Source organism: Medicago sativa, chromosome 8, assembly GCF_051527215.1.
Source record: "Medicago sativa cultivar Bolivia chromosome 8, Bolivia_mono, whole genome shotgun sequence".
Taxonomy (NCBI): Eukaryota; Viridiplantae; Streptophyta; class Magnoliopsida; order Fabales; family Fabaceae; genus Medicago; species Medicago sativa.
In genome coordinates, this window is record NC_140756.1 from 21,648,809 (window position 1) to 21,661,387 (window position 12,579).

The 12,579-nt window shown below is 31.3% G+C and overlaps 1 protein-coding gene and 1 pseudogene across 1 annotated transcript; both read left to right on the forward strand.

Moving 5' to 3' along the window:
- Window positions 1–5,924: 5,924 nt before the first annotated feature.
- On the forward strand, window positions 5,925–9,283 carry LOC146897799 (FLUCTUATING-LIGHT-ACCLIMATION protein 1, chloroplastic-like). Its single transcript, XM_085738844.1, has 6 exons — window positions 5,925–6,500; window positions 7,820–7,922; window positions 8,057–8,112; window positions 8,347–8,511; window positions 8,749–8,862; window positions 8,945–9,283. Exons 1-6 carry the CDS (start codon window positions 6,012–6,014, stop codon window positions 9,035–9,037), a joined length of 1,020 nt encoding a protein of 339 aa, XP_085594970.1. The 5' UTR covers window positions 5,925–6,011; the 3' UTR covers window positions 9,038–9,283.
- A 1,609-nt stretch (window positions 9,284–10,892) lies between these two features.
- LOC146897800 (pentatricopeptide repeat-containing protein At1g02150 pseudogene) lies at window positions 10,893–11,763 on the forward strand (annotated as a pseudogene).
- The last annotated feature ends 816 nt before the right edge of the window (window positions 11,764–12,579 follow it).

Sequence of the window (12,579 nt, forward strand, 5' to 3'; positions counted from 1 at the left end):
ACCATAGTCATAATGAACAACATTGTTATTCTGACCAGAACTTGAGCTATCACCAGATGTCATGTTTTTCTCAGATCTTTATATGTTACACTGTTAAGTGTTAAGACAACAGACCAAGGCTCTAGATACCAACTGAAGGTGAGAAAAACGCAAGGGGGGGGGGGGGGGGGGGTTGAATTGCACTTTTTTTTTTGTAATCTACTAACAATATATAAAATTCAAAGTACAACAAAATTTCACAACTGTCCTTATTAAAATCCATGATCTACTTAATTTTATGTGCATAATGGTCATTTTGCAAAATTTAATTTATTTGTTTTTAAAAAATTTAATAACGGATAATGTTCATCACACGTGTAACCAATTTCCATGGATAACTATGAAACTAATTTATTTGTTTTTTATAAAAATAATCTTCTACTAACAATATATAAAAATCAAAGTACAACAAAATTTCGCAATCGTACTTATTAAAACTACTTAAATTTATGTGCATAATGGTCATTTCGCAAAATTTAATTTATTTGTTTTTAAAAAAAATTAATTACGGATAATGCTCATCACAACTACAACCAATTTTAAGCATAACTATGAAACTAATTGATGAGTCAATAATTAATGATTTTAATATAATATTTGAGTCTATTTTATTTATATTTTATATGCTTTTATTTCCTTTTTAGAGCTATTTTAATTCAATTGCAAGTTATTTTATTTCAGGAAAAAATATTTCAAAGATTGCGTCTTGGAGTAAAAGAAAGGTGATTTGGAGCTGATTCATGCCAAAAATATGAAGATCTTGTACAAAAATATATTGTGCACAAAGTTTGAAGATCCTTCACCAAAATATAAGCATGGCACGCCCCTTATTGTCCTTTTGCTGCTTTTGTTTCTTCGACGAGCTGCCTATTTTAGTATTTCCGACCTAGAGCCCATGGTTTCTTGTGCAACACTTTACTGATTTATTTCTTAGGGCTCAAGTCAATGTTAGACTATAAATAGAGCAGCCATCTAGCTTGTATAATCATCTTTTGTTCTTGGAAATAATAAGTGGCAATTGTTTCTTTGAATAAAAGTTCATCTTTATTTTCTTTATTTTATTTTATGTTCTTCTTCTTCTTCTCTATGTCTATAATGAACGTGAGTGAGTAGACTTCTTTGTCTTGGGATTATCGGATGAGTCTAATGACCTAATCCCTATCCAACCAAGTCTTGAACCCTAATTTTATGTAAATCAATTTTCTAATCTAATTTCACCGTTTTTATAATGAATTAACAAGTATCAAACTCATAATGCGACAGCGGGGGGTTAGTACTTGTTAAAAAATAAAATAATGTTTAACGGTATTCCAAAGAGTTATTAATTTTGCATCCCAAAAACAAATATTCATGGAAATTTGTTATATCTTATATCTTATATAATAAAGCTTATTTCTTCCTCCACTTTTCTGAGCCATTGGATCTTGCACATTTAAGCGCCATTCAATTTTAGCCATTGATCATCTTACTTAATTAATGCCAGCCGAATTTTGTTATCAAATTTGCTATAATTTTGGCTAGCCGAATCCTTATTATTTTTTTTTTGAATTCCTATCCTCCTTTTTTTTATTCATATCCTCCTTTTTTTTTCGAATCCTTATTTTTTTCTTTTTGAATTCCTATCCTCCTTTTTTTTTATTCCTATCCTCCTTTTGGCCAGCCGAATCCTTATTTTTTTTTAATTCCTATCCTCCTTTTTTTTTATTCCTATCCTCCTTTTTTTAAGCAAATATTTTCTACACTTTTAGGTTTGCAATTATTTAACATAACAAATTCCATCTAAAAAAATGCATCGCACCAATTTTATTCCTATCCTCTTGCCTTTTTTTTTTATGAAGCAAATATTTTCTACACATTTAGGTTTGCAATTATTTAACATAACAAATTCCATCAAAAAAATGCATCGCATCAATTTTATTCCTATCCTCTTGCCTTTTTTTTATGAAGCAAATATCTTAATTACTAAAGCTTAACCCTTCAAGCTATTGTTGCCCTCCCTCAAAAAAAGCTATTGTTGCCCTAATATTTTTCCCCCATTTTTCCCTCCACTTTTCTAAGTCATTCGATCTTGCACATTTAGGCGCCATTCAATTTTAGCCATTGATCATCTTGCTTAATGCCAGCCGAATTTTTTTATCAAGTTTGCTATAATTTTGGCCAGTCGAATCCTTATTTTTTAACCTAACAAATTTCATTCATATCCTCCTTTTTTTTTTGAATCAAATATTTTCTACACTTTTAGGTTTGCAATTATTTAACATAACAAATTCCATCTAAAAAAAATGCATCACACCAATTTTATCCCTATCCTCTTGCCTTTTTTTTTTTTATGAAGCAAATATTTTCTACCCTAACTTACTAAAGCTCAACCCCTCAAGCTATTGTTGCCCTAATATTTTCCCAACATTTTTCTCTCCACTTTTCTGAGCCATTGGATCTTGCACATTTAGGCGCCATTCAATTTTAGCCACTGATCATCTTACTTAATGCCAGCCGAATTTTGTTATCAAGTTTGCTATAATTTTGGCCAGCCGAATCCTTATATTTTAACCTAACAAATTTCATTCCTATCCTCCTTTTTTTAATCAAATATTTTCTACACTTTTAGGTTTGCAATTATTTAACATAACAAATTCTATCTAAAAAAATGCATCGCACCAATTTTATTCCTATCCTCTTGCCTTTTTTTTTATGAAGCAAATATTTTCTACCCTAACTTACTAAAGCTTAACCCCTCAAGCTATTGTTGCCCTAATATTTTCCCCCATTTTTCCTTCCACTTTTCTGGGCCATTGGATCTTGCACATTTAGGTGCCATTCAATTTTAGCCGTTGATCATCTTACTTAATGCCAGCCAAATTTTTTTATCAAGTTTGCTATAATTTTGGCCAGCCGAATCCTTATTTTTTAACCTAACAAATTTCATTCCTATCCTCCTTTTTTTTTGAATCAAATATTTTCTACACTTTTAGGTTTGCAATTATTTAACATAACAAATTCCATCTAAAAAAATGCATCGCACCAATTTCATGCCCACCAATTTCATGCCTTTTTTATCCTTATTTATTAATTTTATTAGGTCTGCAGCAACTTAACCTAAAAACTTCCCTCTAAAATTCTGCATTAGATTAGCAGCAATTTAACCTAACAAATTCCATCTAAAATGCAGCGCACCAATTTAAACTAACAAATTCCTTCTAAAATGCAGTAATCCCTAATATTTCTCCTCGCTGATAAGCTTTTTATTCATATCCTGTTGTCTCATCGTTTGTATATATCTATTGTTTCTGTAGACTTTTTTTTTGACAAGTTGTTGTACACTTATTAATGATATTTTTTTTTGTTACAATTATTAATGATATATTTGTACTATATTTATAAACAATAGAGGATTTTAGGCTGACTTTTGTTATTCAAACTATACCTTAAAAATTTTTGTTTGTTACATTTGAAATTCATAAATATTTATGCTTATAATTTTAATCTATATAAACTTTTTTATATAAAATATCGTTCATAATCTATATGTGTTAGCGTAATAAAAAAAACAAAAAGACGGCTATGTGAATGCCCGTCTTTCCACACGTTGACATAATGTAAATCAATATTTTTCTAAATTAAAAATAAATCAAATTATTACGTGGTATATCCCGTGAAAATAAAACTATCACATCCCTCCCTAAAAACAAAAGAAACAAAAAACTATCACATTCTTTAAAAATAAAAAAATAAAAAACTATCACATGCTTGAAAAATTCTATAAAAATCCTAACGAATCTTTTTCATTTTTATAAAGGAACGAATATCTTAATATATATATATATATATATATATATATATATATATATATATAATGTTATATATTCTCCAATCAACCTTAATTAACCCTAATTCCGCCCTTTTTGGCTGGTCTAAATATATTTTTTTTTAAAAATTGTTTTGCATGGAATTGAACCAACTACCCATAACAACACCTTAGAGCTTTTACCACTAGGCCACTAACATTTTTATTGAAATATAGTTGCTTCTAAAATGGATATGTAATCTTAAAGGCCTTTTTTTTAAGCCACTAACACTCATTTTTATTGTGTTTATTTTCATGTTTGATTAATTTCACATAATTTAATTTATGACTTTTATTCCATGTTCATTTTTGTTGATGCAAACTAATGTTATAATTTTCTTTTTTGAGATTTTGCATGTCGATCACTCTCAAACATCACTTAGTTTCATTGTTTCTATTACTTTGAATGTAACTCTAAAATTAATAATATAGTCACTTTGATGTTTATATAAGAAACTCTACAAAACCCGTACATCGTACGGGTTAGAGTCTAGTTCGTGGATAATTCCATAGTATTTGTTTTTAGTTCTTTTAAAAAAAATTGATTCTATATTCTATAATTATGCGTGAAAATTTGTTAGCCTTGTGATAACCATTATCTGTAATTTTTTTTAATAAATTAATTAATTTCATAGTTATCCGTTGAAATTTATTACATTTGTGATAACTATGAAATTAATTTATTATGAATGTAAACCTCTGAATTTAATTTATTTTAAAAATTAATTATTGAATAGTACAATTCAGAGGTTTACATTCTAAATACATAATATGTATGAAAAGCTCGACACCGACAACACTTGATTTATATGGCCTGTCCAATTTGTTTAGAGGCCTAAAGCAAATTCTACTGAATATTATTCAAAGTTAAATTTTAATATTAATTCAAGTACAAATGTAATAAAATTAGAAAAACTATTTCTTTTCTTAAAAAAAAAACCTAATTTTAAATTGAGATATAAAACGTCAGAATTAGGAACTGAAATCTTTATATATTGTAGCCAATGATTGATGGTACTCATCTCAGTTAAATCATAACAATGATTATTTTTTTAATGATAAACGTTAGTAGTTAGTTGTTAGATGAAAATATAGTCTTTGTTCGAGTTTGAACTCAGGACCTTCAACTTTTTTATCCCTTAATTTAAACCAATTGAGTTACTCAACTCTCTGCCCATAACAAATGTCTTGGTGAAGATGAGAAAAGGGGCATGTTGTTGAAATGAAAATGTTCCAATTACATCTTTACCAAACACATTTCAAAATCGACACATTTATTTACAAGGATTCCAAATACATGTGATTGCTCCTAACACCTGATCAAAACATGAAAGACACAAAAGGGGTATATGTATTGTAAGTGTGTGTGTAAACATTTGGTAGAAGTGTTTAAGATGTTTGAGAAGTTGTCTTCTAAGATCAAAAAATAAAAATAACAAAAAGATGAAAACATGTCATATTAAAAAGTAGTTTTGGAAAATGGTTGAAATATATATATATATATATATATATATATATATATATATATATATATATAATATATATATCAAAGTATATATAAGAGAAATAATAGAATTAATGTTTGGTAAACCTAAAGAAGGAAAAAGGTTAGATGTAAAGAAGGTTTGATATTTCCGTTTGTGCTCAAAATATGTGAATATGTGATTAACAAAAATTCCTTAGTTTATGGTTAACATTTGCATTAAAATATACAACTAAAAGATAACATAATAACTAATCGATGCCTTTTTTTCCTCAAAAAGAAAAACGAATTGAATGATATGGTGCTAAAAGATTAGTTAGTAACTAATTGAAGCTTCTTTTCCTTTCCTTTTCCTAAAAAAAAATAAAAATCAATTGGAACGTTTTAATCATAAACTTTGTTGAAAGTATTATATGTAGTTTGTTGAGATATTTCTGCTATATAAAATAATAAAAATTCAATAAAAATTTAAATAAAATTAAGAAAAAATTAATAAAATATTGAGTGGATAAAATCAAAAGTTTGTTGAGATATTTATGCGAAATAAAATAACAAAATACCTTAATTTATATACATACTACTATTGATTAAATTCCATTCCACCGTAAACCCTAAACCCTCCATCAATTCTATCATCATCAAACCATGACTATGTCCACAAGTTTGTCACTAGAACCCTGTCCCTTCCATTTGAAATGGAAGAAGCAATTCTCTTTTCCTCGCACTCACACCTTGACAACTTCAATATCAATACCCAACAACATAAAATCTCACAAATTCAAATGTCACTTAAACCAAAATCACAAAACCCCCTCCTCAATAACTTCCAATTCAAAACCAAAATCCCTATTAGAATCTCTCGCAACCACAGTAAGGAACACACTTCGAAAACCCTCGTTAACCGCGTTATTAGTTAGGCTATTAATTGTAGGAATGCCGTTTTACCATCCAAAAAACAAGTTCTTAGCAGCTGCTTACGATTTATTGTGGTTCTTTGCGGGGTGTGTCACTTGTTGTTGTCCTTTTTTTTCTTATTATGATGATGAGGGTGTTCTTACTGCTGCTGGAACAACCACCTGTGATGAGGGTAGTGTTCTTACTGCTGCTGGAATAACCACCGTACTCAAGCTTCAGGTAATTTACTTATTATAACTGACTTAGATGAAAGAGAGAATGATACTTTTAGTGAAAATAGTATCCATCATATATTGGTGTACTCAATTCTACCATAAAAGTAATGCAAATAGTGTTAATCAGATGATATAACTATGAAAAATGGAAAAGAGTCATTCATTTTGGGACAAATTAATTTTACAAATGAATCAGTTATTTTAAAACAGAGGGAGTAGTACACTAGTATTTTCTTTATACCTTGCTTCTTATATTTGCCATGCTTCATGTTTTTGTGTTGGTATCATTGCTTTTGCGTTTTCAAGTTTAACAAGTATGCTTTTTCATGTTCTATTTTGTTTTTACGCAAGCAAAATCAAGGCATTTCATTAATTAAAATTTGGTTTATACAGACGGAAACATAATAAAAAATAGTGTGAGGAGAATACGATAGGTGTTATGGCATATACCATACAACGATGACTTCTACTTTTAGTGGGATTTACGTTGGTCCTGCTTTAGGGTTCAGTGAAGATTTAGGCTCCAGTTTCTTTCTCACCTCAGTTGGCAGCTTCGTCACATTTATTTAGGCTTCTAAGTTTCTTCCAGGTTGGTGTGCCATTGAGAACCACCATGCATATGCTTCGCTTATGGTCAAGTTTTTCACATAAATAAACTATTCAAGACAATTATTTGCATTTCTAGTTATATGAAATGCTCAATCACGTGCTTTCAATAAATTGTGTCGGTATTTTTGCTTAGCCGAAGTTAGGGGTGGAAATAGTCTAGATTTGGTAGACCTGAGTCTGCTCAAGTTCGCAAACTTAAGGCTTGAGTTTGGCGGTCTTGCCTAAATGCATATTTTGTAATAAGACAAGACCAATAAATAATTCATAAGGTAATCGCTAAATATGTTTATAGCCTCAACTCCATATATGTAGACTAATATGCTTAAATCTTTTAAATAGGTCAGTATATGATTTCCACAACACTTTGAATAGTAAAAATTAAATGTTATATTATTTGCATATACTTAAATAGGTTGTCCTGTCAATCTTGGAATGTTTTTGAATAACCTTAAGTATGGTATGTTTCGCTAAATAGACTTTTTTGAATTGCTTATACTAGTTTTTCTAGTAAATAAGTCTGGCCTAGCCTTGGTTTGAGGTAGACTAGGCTAAGGTCCTTTGTCGGATGCCTGACTTATTTCATGCTTACTTGAAATCATGTACTGCTACTTTTACTCTCACTAATGCATACAATGTTCATAGTCATTTCATTTTATTCACTATTTTGAATCTTTGGTCAATTTCAAATTCTCAATGTTAGTGTTGTTCTTATAGGTTGGTTTGTTGGGGATGGGTCGCTCACTTCAAAGGGATCTCAATAGGATTGCAGAAGTTGCAGATACATCATCTTCAGAAGGTTTGAAGTACATATTGACAGGTGAATGAATCTCCTCCTAAACATGTGATTTTTAGTTGTTTCTTTTTTCCTAACCAACCACATGATAATACTTTAAGGTTAACTGAAAATGATTACGAGCTACTTTCTGAATCTAATTTGACCTTCTGTTGCAGAGACTTCATTAGCTTTGCTTCGGCATCCGGATTACTGTATCTCGGGGTACTCTTCTGTAAGTGACTTTTATGCTTTGTTTGTACCATTGCAATTGTATTCCTGGAATAGACGACGTCTTGTTGTTTATAAAGTTAACTGTATCTAATATCTACTATACAACATTGTTTATTTATTAGAGTTCATCATTAGGGAATTTTATACTTACTTTATATTTTTGCATAGAAATAAAGGAAACTGAGTTTATAGAAATTGGAAAGTTGAAAGCACATATTTTCCGACATTTTTGTAGGTGGACATAAAGCGGGGTAGAGAAGAAGGGGAGAAACGTTTTAACCAACTTTCAATTGAAGAGCGAGGAAAATTTGATGAAGAGACGCTGGTCAACGTTAACAACATAAAGAGGCAAAACACGAGAAGCCAGAGATCTAATGGGTTCAGCAATGAATACATAGTGGTATGGTATCATAACTATCTTGGTGTCTGTTTTCAACATGTTGCATTCCTTTATGCACTATAGACTTAAAAACTTAAAAAAATAACTTTGGGATTAGCATGACACAAAAAGTAACATGCATATTACTAATACAAGTGTTCTTTATTTTCAACTTCTTTGTCCCTAATCACTTGAAAAAGTGAAGTTCCATAAGGATGGTTCACCTATCTTCTAAACTTTGTTGTTCTTATATATCAGGTAACGATCTTGGCCGCTGCTGAAGGAGAACATAAACTTCCTAGCATCAATGAAAGTGGAAACTTGAAGGAAGCTTTACAAAAACTTGGATCCATTCCTTCGAGGAAATTATTAGTAAGATCAGTAATAGTTCCAAGTCATTTTCAGATGTTGTTAGTACTTTTTTTTTACACGATTTTTCTATGATTACTTGCAGGCAGTTGAGGTGTTATGGACCCCACAAAATGAAAATGATACGCTCTCGGAACTGGAGTTCCTTGAATATTACCCACTTTTGCTGCCTTTGTAAATTGTAATGGCATGCTTGTTTTCTGCTTCAAGTCTTCCACAGCTATTAGCTGAACTTGGGTTGTGATTGCGTAGTTGAGGATAATATACTAATGGTAATACTGAAACAATAACATTAAAACCATTGATATTATCCTGCTAGGGGAGTATCGACTAACGAAAAGTGAACCTTGTAAGTTGCTAACATACTCTCTTTTGTGCTGGAAAACTTGAGACCCATTGCTGTCAAATGTGTTCTTGAAAGTCATTTCAAATGTCTGCTGTAGTGGTTGACTAAATCACACTAGAAATAATGATTTTTTTCTTGTGGCAAAAATGCTGTATGCTGGAACTAGAGAAGATGAAAAAAGATAATCATGTTGAAAGTAGAGGATAGGAGATTAGGAGTTATAAAGTTGTTTAATCGTCAGTGTGAAAGTAAAAGAGTGAAGTGATAAGGGGAGAGATAGTTAAAATCCTCAATGCAAGGATTAAATATCGATTGGAAGAAAGAATCACATAGAGTTAACTAACTTAAAATTCTAAGGAAAGATTTTGTTGTACCAATGAAAAAAAAACTTAAAATAGAATGAAGTAATTTGTTGTATCAATGAAGAATTTTCGTACCATTCGACTAACTAAGCCTTTTTTGAACAAAGGGTCGGGCTAACTTGTGTCCTTAGGACACAAGATAAGGAACCCAAAAGTAGAAATATTCTCTCAAGTTTTGTGCATTCGACCGGGAAGCTTGTTCTTGTGAAACTATAATGTGGAATGGAGTACAAAAGTTATCTTGTTTCACTTGATTCCTATATGAACTTGCAGCTGGCTAACACTAAAGGGTATATTGAGAGAAATTTTACCAGTAACTTAGAGTATATTAATTAATATATCTTTTTTATCTCATCTAAGATAGTTCAACCACAAATTTATTCTAACATTACAAATTCAATCAGTTTACTTTTCCGCTATCGGTTATAGTCTAATCTATCAATCATTCGTTATAGACTAATTTATCAATTATTCATTCTTTTTACTGCCAAATAGAACCGACATGTGCCGTTGGAGTGAACTAAATGTAAATTTATTTATAAATGGTCTTTAACTTTAAACCTGAAGGTTTCCCTCAGGCTTGAAACGCCATAAGAGAACAATGGTAAAAGTGTTCCAATTAGACTAGTGACGACAAGACCACCATAGCCACCATAGAAGACCATGACCTCACATAGTGAACGCAACCACCGTCATCTTAGCCACCTCGGATTTTCCTGTTGCCCTAAAATAACTCTCAGTGCAGAGAATTTGCCAATAGGCATCTTCGTTTCCGTCGAAAAGTGAAAGCTCCATAATTGACCTTATTTAGTGGGGATGAGATCAAGAATGAAATTAGTAAATAATACGACCCAATTCGAATAGGGATCGCACTCCATAAATTAAGAGAGAAAACTAGAGATAAAAGAGAGGAAATTGATTATTTTTCATTCATTCTAATCACCAATGGTACCCTATTTTTCTGAACCTAACCAATGATTTAAAAGACAAGAGAACATACGGTGCCCTCTTGAACGAATACGTTCATTCTAGATCAAGAGAAAAGGCAAAATCTTTACTCGAAGTAATGAGTAAAAGGTACTTAATACATTCACTACCTTTTAATTTAATGATGACTCTGTACATGAACCTTAAGGATTATGATAAAGTCGATATGTTGGTTTCAGAAATGAAAGAAAAGAACATACAGCTAGATATATATACATATAATATCTGGTTGTCCTCTTGTGGATCTCAAGGATCAATACAGAAGATGGAACAAGTTTTTGGATGTCGAAGGATCCTACCATTATTCCTAATTGGAGTACATTTAGTACAATGGCTGCAATGTATATATTAAGATGGAACTGTTTGAAAAAGCACAAGAGTGCTTAAAAAAGACCGAGGGTAGAATATTAGGTCGAGATAAAGTACCTTTTCATTATCTCCTGAGTTTGTATGGAAGTGTTGGAAACAAGGACGAAGTTTACCGCCTGTGGAATAACTATAAATCAATGTTTCCAAGTATACCTAACTTGGGATACCATGCTATTATTTCTTCTCTCGTAAGAATGGACGATATTGAGGGGGCAGAAAAGCTTTACGAGGAATGGGTTTCTGTAAGGCCCTCTGATGATTCTAGAATAGGAAACCTTCTCATAAGCTGGTATATTAAGAAAGGGAAATCAGATAAAGTTTTTAGCTTCTTTAAGCATATGAGTGAAGGTGGTGGATGTCCAAATTTGACTACATGGGAGCTTCTTTTTGAGGGTCATATTGCCGAAAAGAGGGTTTCTGAGACGCTTTCGTGCTTGGAAAAAGCTTTTATGACAAGTGATTCGAAGAGTTGGAAACCCAAGCCAATAAAATTGGCTGCATTCCTTAAGCTTTGTCAAGATGAAGACGACATGGAGAGCGCCGAGGTTTTAATTGAGTTGTTGAGGAAGCCAGGATACCATAACGATGAAGCATATGCGGCACTCATTAGCAAAGATGAACCGTCAAACAGGACTGAAAGAATTGATGATGTTGGCAGTGAAAACATGGATGATGATGACTCTCAAGTGTTGTTCAGCCAAGTAGATAGTAGCTTTTGATGCCTATGTAGCACCTACACTTCAAATTGAAGGTGTGTGTGGTGTCTAACATGTGTCGGTGTCCAACATTGACATTACACCAAAACATGTTATTACATTCAATCACTTTCGCTTGTTTAAATTATTGTCAGTGTCAATATCGAGTCTGTCCTCGATGTGTGTGTGTGTGTGGGTGTTTCATAGTTTGATATTTCAAATTTTGTTTTGACTTGTGGAAAATGAGTAGATAGAACATAGGGGGAAATACAGTTAAAACTCTATAAATTAATAATGTCAGGACCGGAGAAATTTATTAATTTAGAGAGTTATTAATTTATCGATAAATTAATAATTATTAATTTAAAGAGTTTTTAAGTAATTATACTGTACATACCAAACAAAAAGGCAAGTTAGTCTATGCCTCTTAGAATTACGTTGCAGCGAACCTTGAGACTCAACGTAAATTAGTAACTACTGTGTTCATATGCATTAGAAATCAATAATGACTTTTGAAGTACAGTAAATGTAAATAAGAGGAACAAATGTGTTCAATGTATTCTTAATATATTTTTTTTTCAGTTTCTATGAATTATTAATTTATGATTTTCTTGGGACCGAAAATTATAAAGGGATCTCCCGAAAAATTATTATCTTATTATTTTATCGAGTTTTTCAATTTTTTACATTGGCCCAAGTCGGGACCGGACAAATTTATTATTTTAGAGAGTTTATTAATTTACCGAGTATTAATTCAAAGAGTTTCTACTGTATTGTAATATTCTTTTTCTCAAGCTTTTATGGCTTATCACAACAGTTATGAAGGGCTAGGTTCTTATGCTAGGTTAGGACATGGACTGATGTTTTGCTCGAATAGGAATTGACTCTTCTGATGCATGTGATATGAGGCCATCCTTGTGTATGTTTTCTATGACTTGTGTCTTTAAATTTGGACTGAAGT

Bases quoted from the DNA above. Each gene is read 5' to 3' on its own strand.
- LOC146897799 (XM_085738844.1), top strand. From the start codon at position 6,012: ATGACTATGTCCACAAGTTTGTCACTAGAACCCTGTCCCTTCCATTTG. The intron at 8,512-8,748 runs GTATGGTATCAT...CTTATATATCAG, and splicing joins TCAGCAATGAATACATAGTG to GTAACGATCTTGGCCGCTGC. The intron at 8,863-8,944 runs GTAAGATCAGTA...GATTACTTGCAG, and splicing joins TTCCTTCGAGGAAATTATTA to GCAGTTGAGGTGTTATGGAC.